This window comes from Tachypleus tridentatus, chromosome 6 (assembly GCF_004210375.1).
Source record: "Tachypleus tridentatus isolate NWPU-2018 chromosome 6, ASM421037v1, whole genome shotgun sequence".
Classification (NCBI taxonomy): Eukaryota; Metazoa; Arthropoda; class Merostomata; order Xiphosura; family Limulidae; genus Tachypleus; species Tachypleus tridentatus.
In genome coordinates this window covers 46981820-47004718 of record NC_134830.1, presented here as the reverse complement: position 1 = coordinate 47004718, position 22899 = coordinate 46981820, and the positions used below count along the sequence as shown (strand labels likewise).

General features: G+C 31.7%; 1 protein-coding gene across 11 annotated transcripts in view; it reads left to right on the top strand.

Moving 5' to 3' along the window:
* Nucleotides 1-16286, top strand: part of LOC143252402 (serine/threonine-protein kinase VRK1-like) — a 43590-nt gene extending 27304 nt beyond the window's left edge. For all 11 annotated transcript variants that reach the window (XM_076504463.1, XM_076504454.1, XM_076504462.1 and 8 more), the window contains 5 exons: nucleotides 5844-5964; nucleotides 7195-7253; nucleotides 9824-9993; nucleotides 12529-12972; nucleotides 14267-16286. In XM_076504463.1, coding sequence (XP_076360578.1) covers nucleotides 5844-5964; nucleotides 7195-7253; nucleotides 9824-9993; nucleotides 12529-12972; nucleotides 14267-14332 — 860 coding nt within the window. In that variant the 3' untranslated portion in view covers nucleotides 14333-16286. The remainder of the gene's footprint in view (nucleotides 1-5843; nucleotides 5965-7194; nucleotides 7254-9823; nucleotides 9994-12528; nucleotides 12973-14266) is intronic.
* Nucleotides 16287-22899: the final 6613 nt, after the last annotated feature.

The following is a 22899-nucleotide window of genomic DNA, read 5'->3' as shown; positions in this document are numbered from 1 at the left end:
GGTGACAACAAAAGTATCCATGAAAGTTTTTAAACTATGAATTTTTGTAATGTATGCATATCTTTTCAAATTTTTGCAGATAATTAGTAAACATTGCAAGACTTTCATACACAAAATGTGAGGTTTTTGAATTAACTCTTAAGATATTTTAATCAAATATTGTAATTTTTTTCTTTCAGAATGTTGATTATCCAACATCAGAGTAATTTTCATTTTAAAGTTAAAAATATTTATATGCAACAGAAAAATTTCAAATTTCACAAGTGAAATCTTTACAACATCAACAAATATTTTTTAAGAAAAAAACTTTATATTCTATGTAATTTTTGCTATTGAATCATAATCTCTATGTGTTTGATATATTTGACCAATCCCCTAACCACCATAACAAAATTGGAAAATAAGCATAATTTATTACTTTTTCTTTCAAGAATGACTACAGATTATAACTTGAGAACACAGTCTCAATAGCTTAAATGTCATAAATTATATATTTATATATATTTATTATTTTTATTATCTTGACTTTCAGCCATTGCTAGCTGGCATCACAGAAGTTACAATGACATTGTGCATATGCACACATGTTACCATATCCAAGAATATAAAACTGATCTTTCTAAAGTGACCTGTCCTGTCTGTGTTTTAATGGGCTAGTATTTTGTAAAATACAGTCAAATTTCAGTTATAATGTACATACATGTATATATAGTTTTAAACATATATTTCTTAACAATAGAATAGTAAGTAATGATATAAAACAAACAATTACCTCTTCTAGTTATGAATTTTATACTTGGTTGCTGCTTGTCATAGGTTGGTAAGCCTTAAGAAATTTTGCTCATGGAGGATGTGAAACACATTTTATTTGTACACACACACACATTTGAATATCTCAAAACTGTAAATTACTCTACTGATACCACTGAATTTCATTATAATTTACCAAGTAGTAACTGAGCTGTGTTTGGGTTGAAAAAAATATGAAAGTTTGAACAGGCTAAAGACTCAACTTACCAGCACGAAGGTTTGTCTTGAAAGAAAAAGACACTGTTGTTACATTTGAAAATGGCTGATAAAACCACTTTGGGGATATTCAGAGCTTTTGATTGGTTGTTCACATGTCATATAGAAAAGTAAGTGCATATAAGAGATCATTTCCTAAAATGGAAACAAATGAGTGGGGTCATTGTGTTTGATTTAGTACAGAAGCAGTATCCTAAACAAATATAAAAGTCAGGAAGTTCTCACTTCTTATTCTCATTTTTCAATATTGGTGATTTGAGATCCTAATTCATACAAAACTATAGATTTTTTATTTTGAAATCAGAAACATCTAATTTGAGCCAGTGCTCAACATATCACATGGCATACATAAATCAATGTTTGTGTTTTTTGTGTTTACTTTTAAACTAAGAAATTAAATAATGTATAATATGAAAATTTGAATTATAATTTACAGTTTGATACCAAACTTAAGGACATACTTTCATGAAGTAGTTGGTTAATAAAATTTTGCATCTGAGTCAACAAATAAGATGACATGTACAGAAAGAGTTAAGCAGTACAAAATGCAAGATAGGCTAGAGTAGATGGATGATTGGTTATTGAATCAGTCAGTGAAGCAGATGAATGTTGATGGAATTTATTAACCAGTGGAAAAATCTGAAAGTTGTGAAAATTAGTGTGGAACAACAGTTAGTCAGTTTAGTTTTGTAGATTTTTATTTGTTTTTGCAGTACACAAATAGAACATTAGATGAGCCAGCCTTCATCGCAAGATGTTGCCCAGGCTCCTCCTGAATTGGCTAAGCCTGCACAAAATGATGAAGATTTTGTCTTTTTCTGCTTCCACAGTTTGCCATTCCTTTCCATTGAAAGCCTGAGGAATCATCTAGACCTAATTTGGTCTTTATTGATTTTGTCTCTCAAGTATGTGATGTTTTATCCCTTTTCACCATATCTTATTCACCCCATCCTTCCTTATTGCTTGAATAAGATTTCCAACCATTCTTGGTTTTCCTCCCTCCCTTGATGTTTGGGTATGTACTAATCAATTTGTCATCCATGATGTTCTTCCCAAGTGGAGGCCTTTGTCATGGGCCTGTATACCAAGTTGTCCCTCTTTTGGCCACCTGTACCTCTTGAATGTGTTCCACAAAAAAAGATGGCTATAATGATTTGGTGCTTTCGAAATGTGGACGAACAGTTTCCCTTGAAGAAGAAAGGTTCACCTTTATAGCCCCCCGCTAGTACAGCAGTAAGTCAACGGACTTATAACGCTAAAATCAGGGGTTCAGTTCCTCTCGGTGGGCTCAGCAGATAGCCTGATGTGGCTTTGCTATAAGAAAAACACACTTCACCTTTCTAATGTAATTGGGTAATAAGGTTTTTATTCATTTCTTCTGAGACTTCTTTAACCTTCATGTTTTTCTAACATCATGACTGGAAGTGAGCCGTCACCTTACTAACTGATGTTGCCTCTTGATACCATTTACCCAACTGTGGGAGTTGAGATGACAAAATTACAATTCACTCTTTTGATTGGGAGCCAGCATCCCGACTTCATGTGATGTTGGTACCCTGTGAAGAAGTTATGGATAAGAGTGAACCATCCACCGTAAGTCGTCACAAGAGTTTGAGTTGTCTATCTTCCTTCTTAGATCAAGAAGGTTAAAACATTTTTCTGTACTTTATTTTAATTAAAGTTTTAATTTCTATACCAGCCATCTTAAGGATACATTTTTACTTCAAGTGGGTTTCTTGTGATCATGAAATGCAAGTGTGTGGTTTGTGAAAACAGAGCCACACTAGCCTTGAGCTTGTACTTACATTATTCACATTATAGTATACACTATAATATACTGAATAATATCTAAATACGTATAATTATCCTGTTTATGCCAAATAAGTTGATAGTTGTGTGCATCAGCTAGTGAATTTTCCCACCCATATCTTAATTTAAGACTAGGTTGAACTGATGTGAATATAGTGAAAATTAAACTCCTTGTTTTGATTTCTCAATATATTGAGGATCTTGCACTTGATAAATATTAATATGCTTAATATGTGTTTAAGATTATCCCTGTGTGTATTCACTGAATGTGCATGAGATTGTTCTGGTGAGGACCTTTAGTGTATTGAAGAAGGAATGTTGAATATAATTCTGAATTTCATTTGTGTATCTGTGCAAAATGTTGGCATCTTTTAATAAAATCTTCAAGTCTCTTGTACAGAGAAAAATTGTGTGTTACCCAAATATTTGTGACAAGTGTAAATTTGTGAATTGCCAGTGTCAATTTTGACATAAACTCTAACAGTTCATGATGTTCATCTGAAGAATACTTATGTCCACCTTACAGATTTTTGCTTTTTCACATAACCTTTAGAACCTTCAAAATTGTATCTGCAGTTTTTATTCAATATTCTTGTATATTGTACGTGGTATTTAATATCTTCTACCATGAACAATCACTAAATTAACAGTGTACAGTAAAATGAATAGTTTATTACCCTGATGTCCGAAGCCTAATGTCACTATTAAATGTTGTGGCAGTCATACCTTGACCCCTGCTCTTGCAAAGAGAATTTTTGTCTTCAAACCCAGAACAAAGGTAGAAGTAGTTCACAGGAATCTAATGCTCATCACTTTACTGTTTACAACTGTGTTGAAGTTGTCTTTAACCTGTATACCATCATACACATGAAGAAAGGTGGTTATTCCTACTTTAGATAATGAAGTGTAACAGTTAACTCCATTATTAGTGAAGGTGCAACACAGAAGGACTTGGATTATTTTCTCTAGAGATTCTAACAAGTGGTTTGTGTATTTTCTTTCTTTCTGTTTTAAGTCTTTGTTCTTCATTTTTCATTTTGATTCAGTTTAATTGCAGTTATTCTGAGTTTAACCAGTTTCATTAAAGTATCAAGTAAAAAGATTTTAGTTGATGAATACTATTTTCTTATCAGTATACTGTAGTTCTTGAAGTCAAATCTTTTGCTTATACTTTCATGAGACAACTTATAAACCTTTTAGTATTGGTGGAGTACTAAGTGTGTTAATCTGTACAAATGACGTATCTTTGGCCTTATACTTCTCTTGAATTCTCTCTTTCGCTGTTATATGACATGCGGGTGAGAGTTTGACACACATTTTATCATATATTGAACTTAATAGTTCTTTAACTCAGCTTTAACTGTCACCAACTGTTTGTTGGTGAATAACAAAAACAAGTTGTTTTGGTTTTCAGTTAACCGCATACATCTTTATATTGTTAGTTCACAAATAAAATGGTGACTATTAAAGCTACCAATAGGTGTTAAAACTTATCACTTCCACTGTAGAATAATATTTCAATACATACTCTTTGGAAAACCTTAAGCCAAAAACAATGATATAGCACTGTTCTTAGTTACTATTTTGCCAGTTCAGAAGAAAGCCAGCCAGTTAAAATGTTCTAGCACATTGGTCAGTATCAAGTCCACACACAGTTGAACTTCGAAGTATTTATAACTTATGTGGAATAAAAGAACCTTCATTAATTGCAAGTATAATCACAGTTAAAACCAATTGTGGAAAAAATTCTTATATTCTGCAAGATTTATTTTTATTAGAAAACTTTCAAGCACATTTTAGTGTTTTTGCTACTTTTGATCAGTAGTCTAACCCATTTTTTAAATGTTATAAAATGGCAGCATATGTTTACATCCTACAACATGACCATCATATCCAGTGTATTTGTTAGGACTAGTCTGTGGCAGAAGAAGGCTAGGTGTGTTAATGTCATTTGGTTAAATTTGTCTTATAAAGGATTTCTGACTGCTTCTTGTATTTCCTCGTATTCAGTTCAATATTTGTCAAAGAAATTCATAGAAGTATTGTATGAAATTTGACAGCAGTTACAGAGACTGTCATGGCTCAAAAAGTTGAAGCCAAAAACATTGTCAACAATGAAATTCTGTTTCCAATTTTCAAAACTAGGAGCAAGTTTAATTATTTTGTTACTTGTTTAACTGTCATGTTATGTGTAAGCAAATGAAATTGTCTACTTACAATTTTACCTTGCGATAAAGAAACACCATATTGTAACTACAATGTGAATAAAATATTGCAATTTAGACTTTATGGGCATTAAATTTTGATTAAAAAAAACAAAAATTTCAAATTGCTGGATATTGTTACCAACAAAAGTAATGATAGGTGTAAAATATAAGTGTGGCAAAGTTGATGGCAGCTCTTCATCTTACTTTCCAACACCTTTACCTCTATCCTGTTACAACTTTAGGATTAAACAAATATGTAGTGTTTATGTAGCTATGTATTTATTATGAATAGTTAATAGAAGTAAGTAATAGAAACAAATACACTATTATATTTGTTCATTCACAAGACAAGCACAAATGTATACAACCAAAGAACTGATGTTTACTCTGTCCTAAGTTTCTGCTGTTTTAATTGTACAATGTGTGGTTATAATTTGACAGAATAAAAGTATGTAAAATTGTGATAAAGTTTATTATACGTCTTATCTTAAAAAGAATTGCTTTGTTGTTTCACTTACAATGATACGTTTTGGGTTAAAACTTATTGTTTTATTTTGTTTTTTTAATGTGTCCACATGAGATTAGTAGCTAGATGAAGTTGAGACAATAAAGGTGATGCAAAAACATTTTCATTAAATTAGTTCAGATTATTATTGTATCTCTTATGTACGAGATACTTGTCCAAGTTTTTCCAAGTTTATCTTTTTCTAGTAGCACTTGTCAACTTAGTTGTCAGATTGTACTTAGTTGTCTTTAAGTGATGATTAGAACGCTTAAATATAAATGATATTTGTGTTACAGCCCATTCTAGACGGGGTGATTTGGAAGTTCTTGGCTATAATATGCTGCAATGGCTTTGTAGGAGACTACCATGGGAAGATGATCTTAAAGATGCAGAGTATGTTGGTAAAGAAAAGTCTAGGTAAGTTATTACATAAGGTGAACTCTCCAATTAAACAACAAGAATGGTAATTTTATTTTATTTTGTGTAGCTGTTGCATATGGGAATATTTATAAGATCTAGTTCAAAAACAGATTTATCCAAGTTGAGTATCCTTTGACAATGGATCATCTTCACATTACAGGTTCCAACTCGAGACCTGTGGAAGAGAGTGTGCAAGTCATTTGCTGATAGATCTTGGTGATTAACTCGACTGATTCACTCTGTATCTTTTGGGAATGCAAACTGCAGAATTTAGGAAGTGAACATTAAGAGCTTTTTGTTATGTAAAGGGGCAACATAGACTATCCCCTTACTGCCACCCCAAAAGAAATGAATATGTGTGAAAAAAACCCTTAAAGCAGAAATTAGGAAATTACAGTAAAATATGAGTTTTTGCTGTACTTTACAAATATAAGATACATGAATAAGCTTAGAATTGCATGTTTGCCATCAATTCAATAATTGGTCAACCTAGATTTGGGAAACTCAATGATAAGTTTAAGTCCCTTTTTTGTTTTGTGTTTTGGATCTTAGACATTGTGTACATCATTGGAAAAAATATCATAAAACAAAGGGGAAGGTAAAATAGGTAACAGTTGTTTAGCTTAAGACAACAGTTGTAGAGAAGATCTTTGATTATTAAAAATCAACAGATATATCACAAGAAGGGTAATGGTGTTTTGACAACCTTTTCTCTTTATGATGGCACTCTTTTTTTGCTAGCTCTGTAAAGTTTAAGCCATACACTATCTTTTCAACAGTTTCTGTCCTGATTGAGGCAGTTGTTGTATATTTCACCTTCATTCTATTTTCTCATGAATATCATGCATAACCCATCTATAAAGCCAACACTTTAATGTTGTCTTTTGTGGGTTGGGGGTGGGGTGGGGTGTTTATGGTTCTCAGGTTTGTTTAAGAGCAAGTAAAAGGTGGCTCATTGTATAGCTTTGTTCTTAACAATCAACAACGAAACAAAAACAATAACATTAAGACTTTTTCCTGTACACAGAAACTGTAGTTCTGCTAGCTATGTTTTTCTCCAGTAATTAAAGTACTAAAACATTTTAAGTATTTTTCTGCATAGATTAGGAGGAAGCTATAGTCTGAACTCTCCTGATTTACTAGCTATAAGGTTAATAATCATTATTGTTTAAAAGCAATAAACCTATTATGCTGACAGCCATAATTTTTTAATTCTTAATTTTGCAGGTACATGTCAAACATACCATTGTTCATGAAGAAATGTTTTGGAACCAATCATTGTCCAGGTACGAATTTTATCTGTTTTCCATAACCATAATAAATGTAAATAATGACTATTAGCCAGTATTATTTTTCCATCATTGTTTTTGCTTGTATTATCCAGTTAACAGTTTTTCTTAGACACAGATGTGACTAATGTATCTTAAGGGGTAAATCTACTAAGAAATTTGAAACACTATAAAAATGTAGCTCCACATTGAGTTAATGTAATTATTTTAAAAGTATACATCACCTTGTCTGGTACAGATTTAAATTAATAGCAAACAAGTACAGCTGTGACATGATTTTATTGGGGATTGCAGACTTAGTTAAATTGTTTCAGTTCAGTGAATGTACGCTTCCCATGCTTTTTTATTTTTCATATGGAAATTTTTTAGGCACTCGTTATAACATCAGAAAAAGGAAAGATCTAGGTTTAGAAGTTAAAAATCTCAATTTAAGAAACTATCATTCAGTTAAAGGTTTGAGCCTTTCTGAAGAAGGGTGAATGTGATCTACGGTAAGATAGATCTTACAGCACTTTCTTCCTCCACCATTAATATTCTGTGGTATTTGGAATTGTTCTGCTCTGCAGTTTTCACTGCTGAAGTCTTTTGCCACGAAGATAAATGTCGTGCACTTCTGCTTTTGACAATTATTTTTCATTTGAAAGAAGCAAGTAAACACTGCACGTGTGTTACTGTTGTAGACTTGAAGCTGTGTAATTTATCTTGGTTATAATTCCAATAGAGGTTTTTGTTTAACTGCATTGTGCCACTGTGTTTGAAAGTTCCTTCTGAAGGTGTGAACCTTTTTCTTCTACTTTGGGTGGGGACCAGTAGCTGGTCATAAAGTACTATATTTTTCTGCTGGAGTTGTGCCTTCTTGTGCTCTGTGTATGGTATTTGATACTAGGTTAAATGTATACAGGATAATGAAGTATGTGCTTTGTTTGTTTTTATAATTGCGATGTAAGAGAGCTTTACAATGAAAAGTCCTATAATGCAAACCTACTAGAAGGGTCACTTTTATCCACTATTTGCACTTGCAAATCACCAAATTCTAACTGAATTACAACAAGAGAGTTGGTGATGTTCAACCTGTGTAGTTAATTACTGGTATGATTGAAAATATTGTGGTTGAATTTCATATTTTTACCCTTGATCAGACAACATAAATCCCAAATATTTCATAAATTGGGAGATCTACTGTATGAAAACTTCAAATTTTATTTAAGACTACTCTTTGTGATGAACTTACCCATGTTGTTTCAATGCAGGGTTAAAGACCCAATAACTTAAAAAATACCAAACGAACTTAATATTATGTATACATGTTATTTAAATAAGGAAAACAGCTTTCATGTTAAAATTTTGAAGTATACTGTAATAAGTTTTATGTTGAAATTAAAACTAAAACATATATTTTGTGTTTGTAAGAGATAATGTAATTACAATTCTACCAGTTTTGTTACTTGAAATAAAAATTTATTGTGTGATAATAAAATCTTTTGTTCTGCCAACAACAAATATGTTGTGATTAGTAGTCTGTATAATGGCATAAGTTCTAATTATTAACTTTTATTGAGCTATATACTAAATACTAACAAGTCTTTAATATCTGATTTGGTTGCTAATTGCAATTATATTTAGAGAAGTCCCAAGAATGACAATTCTCTGTGTTGGTAATGGCTGGGAATTTAGTCCTGGATCTTTTTGGTGGAATCCAGTTGAAGCTCTCTCCGATTAGAACTTGAATGTTTGTAAAAGGAGAATTCAGTTTTTACTGGCTTCTGTGTTAGGTTGATTGTGTTTTGCATTAAGAAGAAGTTATTTTAGCATTCTTTTTCTCACATTTGTTTACTATTTTATGAGTGTTATTCTGATTTATTGTATGTTTATATTCTCTGGCATGATGAGTAATTGCAGATGGATTGGTAGTCTTGAGTTATGTTGGTTTGTTTGTTTCTTCAGTGTATTGGAATACCTATATTCACAGAGAATGCTGTAAGTGGTGTTCCTCCTCTCTGTTGGATCTTTCGGTTGTTTGGCATGTACTGTACTAATTGCAGTTGTTATGTGCTATGGCTTCCAAATACTTTTTGACTTTCTGTTGTTTATATATCCTTTATATGTATTCAGACAGACCTTTACAGTAAGAAATGGGAATTTATCTTCTTTTCTCTTTTGTTTTTTTTTTTAATTGTAAATTAATTTTTGGGATGTCTATTCATATGTTTCCTAGGTTCATGAATCTAGGCTGTAATATGTTACCATTTTACAAATGTATCAACATATTTAAGCCACCTCTTGGGCTGTATAATGATTGATTTTGAGACTACTGTATACTTGTCTCCATAGGTTAAACTGCATATACATCATGAATTTAATTTGCAGTTTTCATTTTTACCTAAAGTCAGCTTTTTACATGTCTATTTTATTTATTTAAGGTATTGAAATAACATTCAATATTCGTTATTTTAAATGAACAGTATATTTAAATAAAACTAATGTTTAAAATGCAGCCTTTTTTTAGTCATTTATTAGTGTTGTTTTGATATTCAATTAGTATTTATATGTTTTTTCTGAGTATTTAGAAGGAATCCAAGAATATATACTGTATGTAGCAAGCCTTCATTTTGAAGCAGATCCAAATTATGAACGCTGCAAGCAGATTCTTCGGCAGTCAATCAGAAGAACTGGCTACAAGGATGATATGAAACTTGACTTTACCTCTCCAAAATCTATACCAAATAAATCTTTTAAGGTAATTCTGTCTGCTTAAAATAAAACATTACAAATTGAAATAATTGATATTCATATTTTATATTATGGTAATATTTCTCTATTAATTTCAAAAACAGACTTCCATGCTACTCAATTACAAAATAGGCTTTAAAATGAGGTTATTGGTTTTGTATCTTATTAAAAAGGTGGTTTTCTTTACTATAAAATAAACATTATAGTCACTACTTTAATTTATTGCTTAAATCATTTGATTTGTTCTTTCCCTAAATTAAAAATTCATGTTAGTCAAATTATTATTTTTTTAGAGTTTAATGTCAAGTTGCTCATCGCCAATATTTTGCATACAATGTAAAAAATGACATAAAAATATATGTCTAAAATTATTATTCCAAGATTATAGTATTTAGGTGATTAGATGATTCCCTTAACAGGTCTCGTATACTTTCCTAGTTGGCTGTTCATATTACTTATTACACTCTTAAAAGATAAAATGTTAAAATTACTTATAAAGAAGAAAAACCCTTGCCTGTAAATAGCTTCCTACATTTCATTTGGTACTGAAACTTTCTTTTGATAGTCTGTTTCATGTTTTGGTTATTGACAGTATGTGTTTGTTTATCACTGACATCACTATATTTCATTACTGTTTATGCCACGTAGGGCACTGTATAGAGACGTCCCACAAAACAGAAAACATAACTCATAAAATTGAACAATTACCATGCCATCATGTAATGAGAAAGCATTGCATTTTCTGTCTATTATCTATTGTGAAAATTCTAGTTGCACCTTTAGTTAGGTATTTGAACTGATATTCAAGTTAGTTCATTATATAATAGCATTTTGTTTCAATTTACAGAAGTTGATGGAAACCAAGGAATTGGTACATACAAATCACAAACAATTTGCTGTTTTAACATTTATAGTTTCTGTTTCACAGTCTTATTTGTGTGAAAGAAATGAGCACTTCCATATACTGTACAATATGTGTACCATGGAGGCAAAACTGAATACAACTGTAAGAATTGGTACTTATGATGTTTTCATGCAATGTTGTTGCTGTATTTATATAATAAATACTTAAAAGTAACTAAAATTGCATATTAAAGTATCAAGTTGCAACTAAATAATTATGTGAAATTTGTATGACAACCAAACAGTACATAAACAAATGGTACCCTGCCACAACTAGAGGATGAATAGGTGTGGTTTCTTACAAAATAAAGTCTATATATCGCAGGTACTGAATGTCTTTACAGAATTACAGTGCTGTTTATCAATGTTCTCTCTAAGTTGTGCAGCCACACAACAATCAATCAAGTGCCCCACACATCCTCAGTAATGGTGAGGAGTCTCAACACATTGACAGTCAGTGGGCCCAATAGTTTGATTATGGAAAACTTGCATTGTATCAACCTGGTTATTTTTATAAAATGTGAAATATGCTACTGTGCTCGTAACTAACTGAACTCACAGCAAGAGCATATAATAATTTTATAAACTACATATATACATACATACATGAGATGATAAAGTCTCATTTTTGTCATACTTATAAAAATGAACAGTTACAGTGATCTCTGCTCAAGTTTCCCTGGGTTTTAAAACAGTTAAATAAAGTTTACAATATTTATGTATAGAATAATAAAATTAAAGTATTGGGTATTAAACTCTTCTAAAGTAAACATTGTATATTGAGTGATCATACTTCAGCTTCTTGTATTAATGGTTTTGGAAAGCAAACGTTGTAATTTTATTTGCAATTTACTGATTATGCAATGTATAAGGGGTATATATCTTTTAAAGACCTTGAAGTATTTAATATTATGCTAAATTGCAGGAATCATGACAAAAATTATGATATTGTAGTCATGTTTTATGAACGTATACATACACACATACATACATTTTAACCATAATAATCATGTAAAAATAGTAACTTAAGAAAAAAGAAATCAATCTATTATATAATATGATAAAAGTTTTAAGTGTCAGTTTTATCATAATTTTAAGCATGGAAGTTACTGCAGTGCGTAATTGTGAAGCCTGTTATGAAAATAGATGTAATTTTGTAAAACATCGGTGCTCTACATACTGATGTGTTAGCTATTTAGTATTTTCAGGATAGATTATTAATATAACTTCTCATTTTCTTGATCATTCACACATCTAGTAAATGCATTACACTTCTAGCTTACTTTTTCTTCAACAGAAGAAGAATCTTCCATTGTAGTGGTAATTTTATAACTAGTTTAACTCTAACCTACTGACTTATGAATTAGTCATTTATGCAACATACTTTTGTTCTTTTGAAGGTTGTAATGAATGTTGCTAGGAGTATTTTGAACATTTCTAACAAGTGAAAGTCATATTAAGTGTTTTGTAATTGTGTGCTTGATACACAAACATATATAAATATTCTATACATTTGGCTATTCATCAAATTACTTTATTTTCCATTGGATAATTATGTTTTTATTATTATTTTCTGTATGCCTGTCATAACAAAAGTAAGTGAAAGACTATAATAACTTTAGGAATTTTAATTTTGTAGAAAAGACTAGCAGGATATAAAAAGCAAGAAACCTCCCCTAGAATGAAACGAGCACAGAGAATTGCTTCTTCAGATTTTGGGGAGGATGTTGTGACTGAAAGACCAAGAACAAAGAAAGCAGCATCAGACATACCTGGATTGATGTCACGTTCCCCTTCAGAAAATCATATCAACGGAAGCAGAAACATTTTAGAAAACCCAACACCTGCTATGCTGATGGTAATGCAAAGAAAATTGGAACAGCAACAAAAGCAGAAAGAAACCAAAACTACAATAAACAATGCAACTCCTACCATGGTAATGGTAATGCAGAAAAAAAAGCCTAAAAATGAAATAGATAATCCAACCCCTGCCATGATGATGGTAATGCAGCGAAAGTTAGAACAGCAGAAGAAAGAGGCAAAGAAAATTAAAACCTCAAGCCAACTGAATATCAGTAAAGATGTAAGAATGGAATCTTTTATTTGAATATATTTTGTATAGGATATTTTTATTTTCAAAAACTCAGAAAAGTGTATTTCATTTGTTTCTCTTGTACTTAAAGCAAAAAATGTATGCTGTGTAATTTTGTGAAGGTTAAAATATTTAATTAAGTTAAGCAAACTAATTTCTTAAAACTTTGTATTTAGTGTGTAATTTTTAAAAGAGTAAGTGAGAAGTTTCATTTTAGAAAATTCTTAGATTTTGTTTAGCAGATGCATTTATCATAGTAGAATTGGATTTTGTATTTAAACTACAGTCAGTCTTACAACATCCAAGAGTACATCTTTCCATCTTTTTAAAAGTCAGGTTGTTGGTTTAAATCATCAAAATTAGCAGAAGTTTTAATAAAACTATTAACACTGTATGTTTTAAAATCTGAGTATTTTTCCATGCTGATTTTATGAGATGAAAATATAAAATCTTGTATTAATTTACTTGTTTTAAATGTGTATGTTTGTGAATTGGGCCAAAATACTTGAATTAAGGTGATATAAATGTGTAGAAATAAGGTTATTTCATTTATGACTGCAAAATACTAACAACTGGTGTAAGATAAATAATATTAAATGGATGAATATGATTAGCAATTCATCTTGGAAAATTCAACTTTGAGCACATGCTTCAACTGATGCAGGTTTCCATAAGGTCTAAATAAAGAGTGATAACAATTTTAGATGTATAAAACCCAAACAGGTGAATGAAACTTCTAATACTTTACATATATACATGAGTTTTCAATTTGAAAGGATGTGGTAAATTATTGAGTAGAAAAGTTCTGTTGTATTCTGTTGAGTGGTAAGAAAAATTTGGGTATTACACTAAATAGTATTTTTCTGTATCTGTCTTATTACATTTTTATCCAGTTATAAGGAAGCATTTATTCTAAGTGTCTGCATTTTTGTTGAAAATAAATTGAAGTAAATGAAATTTATATTCCTTTTGATTCTGGAATTAATTCAAGTTTAATATTCTACAAACTGGACATAATTTTTAACTTTCCAAATACACCTACATGATATGGTACTATTACTAAATAATTGGTATAAAACAAACAAAATCATTCAAGTTTTATAGTGGGAAAGAAGTGTAAAGTTGAAAATATATTACAAATAATGTTGATATCAGAGAAGAGTAACATATTGAGATATATTTAACTTTTAATATCATTAACCAGAATGAACTTTTCTTGAATTATGTTGTATTTACAAAAGATATTAGCTTTAACATTTTTCTTTCTATTGTTTATTTGTTATAGGAATTAAATCTTGGAAAATGGCGATCACTTCCAAAACATCACCACAAGCGTCCACAGCACCATTAATCATTTTTTTGTACTCTGGTATTGTAATGTTGTTGACATTGTAGTCTTTTGGCATAATGTACAGTGAAATTTCTGCATATTTCAGCTTTAAATATGCTACATGAATGAAAATTTTCTCAGCACGACTTTTTAATGTCTTTTGTATTAACTTGTTTTAAATATAAGTTAAAATGCCAAAATATTGTTCAAAAGATTAGTGTGAATGTGATGAAGGGAAGTAATTTCCTAACTTAAATGAATTTGGTAGGTAGAATGAGACCATAGTAATAAAATGGAAGTAAAAATTGTTTTAAATCAAATTACTGCTACAATTAACATTTTTTTAACTCGCAGTATAAGTTTAGTGTACACTTTTTACATTTTTCCCCAACCAAGTTGATTATTCTTTGGTAAATTCTAATCAACATCTTTCCATGAGCATGTATAAACATACACACGTAAATTTCGATGTACATTCAGGTAAATGTCATTTTTGTGCATGTGAGACTGTTTATCTAAAGTACTTTTAACTCATTTGTGAATGATTCTTCCACCTTGTAAACAACTATTATTCAGGTTACAAGCAACTTTTAAGACTGATGTTTGTATAAAAAGTGTCTTAGAAATAAACTGAGTTCATTTTTTTGCTTCTGTATTAAATGCAGCTTAAATTCTTAGCTTTTTTGAAATTCACTCTAAAAGTAGAGTAACTTTTAAAAAATCTAAATACTAGTGAAAGTTATTAAAATTTAATTTCCAAGCATATAAATATATATATTGGTGTTGAGTATGTTACATTAAAATGAATTTGGAGCATCACCATGTTGTAGTCAATGTCACCATATTTTACCACTATACTGGCAACATTGCAAAAAGCTCTATTGTAAGGATGTCATGTCTGAAACAAAACCACTCCTTACTAGTTTCTGACTTACTTAATTTTCCCTGAAATACACTTTTTGATTGTGTTGTGTACTGTTGCAAGGAGAATTTGGATGGCTTTTTACACTGACATGTGTTTGTGTTCTCATATGTTACAAGATTTTACACTTTGCTTACTATAGATATGAACACAGTGACACACTTTGTTACAGGCTTTTTTGTAGATGGTGTTGATGCTCCAAATTGATTCATATTCCCATGTTTTTCATTACTATTAAGTAGAAGGGTTATATACCCTACCCAAAAGTGACCAGTTTTCAATGGCATCACACTACCTAAGAAAAGCAAATGTCAAAATGTAGTTCTGATACATTCTGTATATATATTAGTTGTGGTTGTCATGTGACTTGCATATTAAAAATTGTTTTAATGTAACATACTCATCCCTCTATACTCTAGTTTGAAGAAGTCACAATTTTGTCTTAAATTATCAATATTGTCAAGTAGGAGTATATTAAACAAATTGAGGAACTGTTTGCCTTACCTATTCTTTATAAAATGTTTACTTTGGAAATGAGACTAAACAATGGCCACTTGAATTGTTTGAATTATTTTGACATCAGTTTTTGTTATGCAATTGAACAAATTCAAACACTGCTTTCATAACGTAAGTTTTATTTTATATTCATTATAATTCTTTGACATATGTTCCAAAATCATTGAAATAAGTAGAGAATATTGAGATGTGAAATGAACAAGAAGAACCTGACTTCAGACAGTAGTGATAATTCACACAACAATTAAACTTACCTATATAAAAACAAGTGTGTGTGTGCGCGTCACATCACACTTGATTTTTTGAAATAGAAAGGGTCATAAAAGCCAAAATGCATTTATCCAAATAGAACTGTTCAATTATGGTCTACCCCTTATTATTTTGGTGATGGGGTCTTGAGGGAGGTACTGGAAACCATGTAAGTGTAGTGAGTGTTGGTATAATTAGCCTAAAGCTTAATACATAGTATTGCATCACCTAGTCTGGATCCAAGTGCATGAAATTTATCATGAAAGTAATAAAAATCAATTAAACTTGTATAGTTTCTGAATCAAGCTATTTTCTGTTATATTAAATCAAGCTATTTTCTGTTATATTACCAACATTTTTAATAAAAAACAAAACACTTTAATGGACAGAGACTCTAAATTAAGAAAGTTTTGTTGTCCATACATTTCAGTTTATACTTTCAGTACACAGACTAATAATAGTATTAGATTATACTTTTGTTTCAAAGTGAAATGATATACAATTCACTGTTGAAAGTGTTACCAAAAAGCACTGTGTTTATGTATTAGAAGTTGTTCATTTGATTTTTTTAAACCAGTAATTGTTATATGAATATACTACAAATTCTTTTCATGAATGATCATAATTTTTATTGGTTCACAAAGAAGTGCTTTTCTTCCTCTTTATTGGTTATTCTTAATTTTGCAAAATTCATTTGTTTCAGTCAGTTATGAAATGTGAAGTCAGAGTATAGTATGGTATAGGATTGGTAGTTTTACCCCATAATTTTTGATTGGCTATATGCTAGTAAGATAGACATTTTTAAGCACTGATAATTATACACTATAAAAAATATAAACATTTTTTTAATTGCAGTTCTAAAAATACATCAGGAGCCTTTTTTATACTACAAATCATGTTTAGCAACAAATTTTCAATTTTTTATCTTGAAAGTATAAAAAGCTTTCAAAGTAAATTTATTGAAGGTTGAATACTTTTGTTGGATGTTTGATAAAATATACTTACCAACTAAAACATAATAAATTATGTTTTTTTAGATGAGCTGATAAAAATGCTCAAATACTGCAGTTAAAAATATTCCATGTTTTGTTCTTTAGCTAAATTTTTCATGTGTGACTGTAGTTTATTAAATTTGGTCAAAGAATGTTTTAAAATAATACACATTTAGTTGTAATTTTTATAAGAGATCTGGTCCCGTAATTTTGAAATGTCACCAAATTACACACATTTTTTTATTAAAAGTCCCTTTGGAATAGAGAAAAGTTTTAAACTGTTCTAAAAATAAATATTTTATAGTTCTATCACAGTAAAAAATACTGTTTACTCAATGTTAGTCTTATGATTAATTATCTCTTAAATATTAGGCTTAAGACACAATGGGCATCAAAATCAACTTTAATCACAACCTTGTTCAATAAGAAAAGAAACAAAGTAGCACATGGCTTGTGACATGCAAAAAATGAAATATTAGGTTGCTTGTTCAAATGATAGGATTAAAGAATAATTCTGTAATTGAAGGTATTATTTAAACAACTGATTTCAAATGCTTTTTCTTCACACCTACATAATTTATTTACACGTCATCTTATCAGAAAAATAGCTGTTGATACCATATACAAAATGATTTTTACAGTTGAGTAAAAAGTAACTGATGATTTGTTAATTTGTGCTCAGAAATTAACTTGAACATGTTAATATATTTGTAAAACATACTTCATATATTTAGACACAAAAGTTTTAATAAATACCTCAAATCTTTCTCTTGAAACTACTGCTCTGTTTATCACAACATACAGTCACACTTTTGTTTTATTTATACACATATATAGAAAAGCCAACACAAGTACAGGATTAGTGGGTACTATAAAGTTCTATGGTTTTTGTACATATAGTGCACCACTTGACCAGTTTACAATTTAGTTGTCGAAAAAGTTCATATGTTCATATTAACTAATTGGAGTGCTTCAATCAAATAAATAATGCATTAAATATTGCTCTATTAATTATTTTTTATTATTTTACATCCTAAGTAAATTTTCTGTTTTTATATCATTTGCAAGTTGTCGAACTTGAGGTATAATGAGCAGCAGCTACAGATTGTCCTCAATCGTTTACTGAAGCAGACCATAGCAAATGGTTTTAACTTCTCTCTCTGAAACCGTTTGCATGCACTTTTGCTGCCAATGGGATATTCACCCTGATCCTGAACTCCATGTCAATGAAGTTGTGTTACCTGTGGTCCCTGAGACAAAATTCTTGGGGCTTATCTTTGACCATAAGCTGACCTTTATACCACACATCAAGCAACTATGAATCAAATGTACAAGAGCACTGAACATCCTCTGTATCTTCTCTTCCACCACTTGAGGAGCAGATCAATGTTCTATGCTAAAGATATATTGTGCTCTTATTCAATCAAAACTAGACTATAGGTCACTGGTCTATGGCTCTGCCAGGACCTTGGCCTTAAAGATGCTGGACCCCATTCATCATCACGGACTTCAGATCTGTACTGGGACTTTCCACTCTTCCCCAGTCCAGAGCTTATACACAGAGTCTCATGAATCTCCTTTCCACCTGTTTGCAACTGTCTTTACTGTATGCTACGATACTTTGATCCTTACCAAAGCATCCCACCTGGGGTTGTGTTTTCCTTCCTCGGTTGGTACTGCTTGTTCAGAACAGATCTTCCATTGTTTCATTTGGCCTTCATATCCAGGTGCAGTTGGATGAATTGGGTCTGTCCTTGAGTAACATTGCTATATCCACTGGTCAGCCCATCCCATCATGGCTTATTACAGTTTCCAAATGTGACCTATCTTCAAGTCATCTGAGAAAAGCAGATACTCTCGATTGGAAGCACTGTTTGTTATTTGCTGAACATCTTTCGAACCATCCGTCCATTCGTATTTATACGGATGGTTTAAAATCAGATGACGCTGTGGGCTCCGTCATGGTTTGTTGTTGTTGAGTGATTGTGAGCAGAATCCCCTCTACAATTTTGTGTTTACTGCTGAACTGTACGCCATTTCTCTTACCCTGGATCACACAGAAGCTAAGCAGTACTCAAACTGCACTATTTGTACTGACACGCTTAGTTCTCCAGAGATGCCAACCATTACGATTTGAGCGTAATCATTGTGATTTTGGTGTATACATTACGACTATACGCTCATACAGACAAATATTACCACTTGTTGCAACTCCCAAATTATTATATATTATATAGGCCTATACAATAAAGTGATAAATTATTCCCCCAGGGCATGAGAGGGGTGAAAAGAAAATTTCTAGTGAGATACAAATAAATTTTGATAATAAATAAAAGACATAGTTCAAATGGCTACTTGCGATAACCATGTTTGTGCTTGAAATAATATAAAAAATTTGTATATCCGACGTCTACCAATAGTTTGAGTGCGGTGCTTCTCCATACTGGGTACGTGGGGGAACCCATAGTTACGTCTTTAGTGCTTGTCAGCCAATCAGCGTTCACGTAGATGGGTGTTTCTCGTTTTCCAAGTGGCATAGAAACACCAATGTAATCGTTCACAAGTTGGAAAAAAAGAGGCTTCGTTCACCAGGTTGTCTTGTTTCTGGCAAATCTGAAAGGGCTCTGTCTACAATCATTACGCTCAGTCATTTGAAATAGTTGGCATCTCTGGTTCTCGACTGGCCGTGGAATCACTTCACGTTAGTTCTCACCCTGTTCTAACCAATATTCAAAACCGACTGGCCCATTTCTCTTTATCATTTACTTCTATCTAAGCCACGTTGGTATTCGTGGGAACGGGCTCGCAAACACCACAGCTAAATCTGTCTGCTCTGGCACTATCACTGTTGTGCCTGTTCTATGCGTCCTGTATTCAAAGCTTGGCTCCGTACCAGCTGGCAATCGATTTGGAGTGAGCAACGTGAAAACAAGCTTTTCCAAATAATACCCTCTATTGGACTTCGGCCGTCTTGCTTCCATAAGGATCGGAAATAGGAAGTTGTCCTAACTAGACTACACACTGGTCACAGTATTTTAACTCGTCGTTTTCTTTTACCTGGGTCTGATGCACCAATGTGTTGTCTGTGTGACACTTAAGTCACAATAAGCCACATTTTACTATCTTGCCTTTATTATGACTCTCATCTACGGTACCATTTTAAACATGTTTTGTCCCAAGGTTTATCCATGACGTTAGACAATGTTATTGGCGATAGTGACACTGTCCAACTAGAAATGTTTTCAATTTTTTAAAGGCCATTAATCTTTTTTAATGCTATTTAAGTTTTTAGTATATAAATTAGACCTTTTCTTAATGTGATTCCCTTTTAATAATTAAAGTACATCTAGTTCGACTTGAAATTAGAAAATGGCCGTAACGTCAAATAACTCGAAACCAGGACTAGAAAGGCCAACTTCAGGTGAGTAGCGCCGATTTTTGAACTACCCGTTTGTCATCCTGGCGAGTTATGGTAATTACAATTATGCTACAGAAAGTCCTTTACAACTTGTATTACTATAGTTTTTTTGTTACTGCTGTAAACTACACATAAAAATTTGATTTAAAGCTATTTATGTTTTTTAATTCAAAAATTAACTTTTTTGTTTTATCATAATTTATTTTTATGAATTTTAATAATTTTACTTTAACCTTTGGCGGTGGGTGGTGATGACTAGCTGCCTTCCCTCTAATCTTACACTGCTAAATTAGGGACGGCTAGCACAGATAGTCTTCGAGTAGCTTTGTGCGAAATTCCCAAACAAACTTTTACCTAACAATCAATATTTAGTACATGCTGCTTGTCTAGAGCTTATAACTAAATATTGGCAGAAGTGTAATAGGGCTGGAACGCATGAGCAATACTTGTCTATATTTTTTTAATCGAAAAGTCACTGTTTCGAAAATTCCCATCTTAAACAGTTATGCAGTTCATTTCGCGTTCTGGTGCTTCCTTATTTAGCATTACAACATAACTAATACTTAATTATTCATCAAAGGAAATTACACTATGACATTGATTGTTATTTTTTAATGCTTCGACAACTTAGAGTGCGTGTAATGTATTATTGAATGGCATGTATTTTGAACCCAGCTCCGAAATATAGGGAGGGCTCTACCCCAAAACCAACGCGTATCGGTAACCTGCGAAATTTGTTCTAATTGTGCAAATTCATATCCCACAAAAAGTTGTGAGATAATTTAGCTTAACATATTACATAATTAAAAAATAATGTAAAGCTTTGCTCAGTTATTTATTAATTCTTATGAAAGCAACCCACTTTTTAACGTACAAGGTATTATTTGTATAATTGTACAAGAAAATTGTGACAAAGAAGGAATATGCGAACAAATCAGTCTATCTAGCAACTGATACTCAAAGCTGTCGGTTTTATCTTCAGTTTTTTTTATTTGTTCCTCGGGGATGGATACAGAGGGGGGGATGCATCCCCTCACTGGTCATACCAAGATTGTGTAGGTTAATGGGAAATCAGAAATATAAAGTACTGATCATCTCAATTAGAATATTTTTGCTGTATGTTTACTTGTAACATGTTATTTAGGAATATATGAAAGTTCATTGTCACATGCACAATGTTGTGTGATTCAGCATAGTGCTGTACGATTACTTGTAACTTAATATTTTAGAATAAAATCAATAAATTAGAGTTCATAGTCATATATGTTTATTTTCTTTGTTTCTAAATTAATTCCATGAAATTTACATTGCGGTAACAAGGTAAAGTTTACTTGGGGTCGGGTTTAAGTCACTGTTACTTAGTCGATCATCCTCCCCACCAAAAACTCCTGTATCCACCACTGTTGTTCCTGCTTATTAATAAAATTATTATTCGGCTTTAGCTTATATAATACTTACAATGATCTTTAAAGTACTTTTTGCCCTTGAGAAAAATTGATACAGGTACATAAAAAAAGAAAATTCTGAATAGTCACGGCATTTGAGGATTAGACAAATTATTCTACAAGACCTTGCGTTGCCAAATAGATCAGTCGAAAGGGTGTAAGTTTGTTTGTTTTTGAATTTCGCGCAAGGCTTCACAAGGGCTGTCTGCGCTAGCCATCCCTGAGTTAGCAGTGTGAGGCTAGACTCTAGCCCACCTGGCCATGGCGGGCCTGAACCGTTATGCTACGGCTGAAAAACAAACAATGTAAACAACCTTTTTCTTTTGCTCATTACAGAAACTGACTTTAAAACAACAGTTGCTGCATGGAGGCTACATTAGTTCTTGTGTAGCAACACATAAATCAATACACGAAAAATTATATCATTAAGATGTAAGAAAAACAATGAAGTGTTCGAGAATTTTTGAAACACATTTGAAAAATCATTCTGGGAAAGCCATTGAACACTTTTTTTTTTTTTTTTCAACGAGTGAATACATAAACGAAAGTAAGGATCTGAGAAGCAATCACCCATAACATTATTACTAGTCTGTTATTTTTTGTAGAGGCAACAGTTACGGGAAACCCATGCTTTTAAATGCGGCAAGACAGTGCTCCTCCATACTGTCACAAGGTCAAATTATGTCAGTGTATCCAAGAAGCCTTCACAGAATTTACTCCTGCAATGTTGCAAGAGATTTAGGAAAGTGTGCATGTACATATTTAAAGAACAATTTTTACTTGTACAAAAATTTCTGGTTACAAAATTTATATCACTAAAAGTACAGTGTACTTATTTATTTATTAGTGGCTCAGGTTTGGTTTGGTTTTTAGAATTTCGCACAAAGCTACTCGAGAGCTATCTGTGCTAGCCGTCCCTAATTTAGCAGTGTAAGACTAGAGGGAAGGCAGCTAGTCATCACCACCCACCGTCAACTCTTGGGCTACTCTTTTACCAACGAAAAGTGGGATTGACCGTCACATTATAACACCCCCACGGCTGGGAG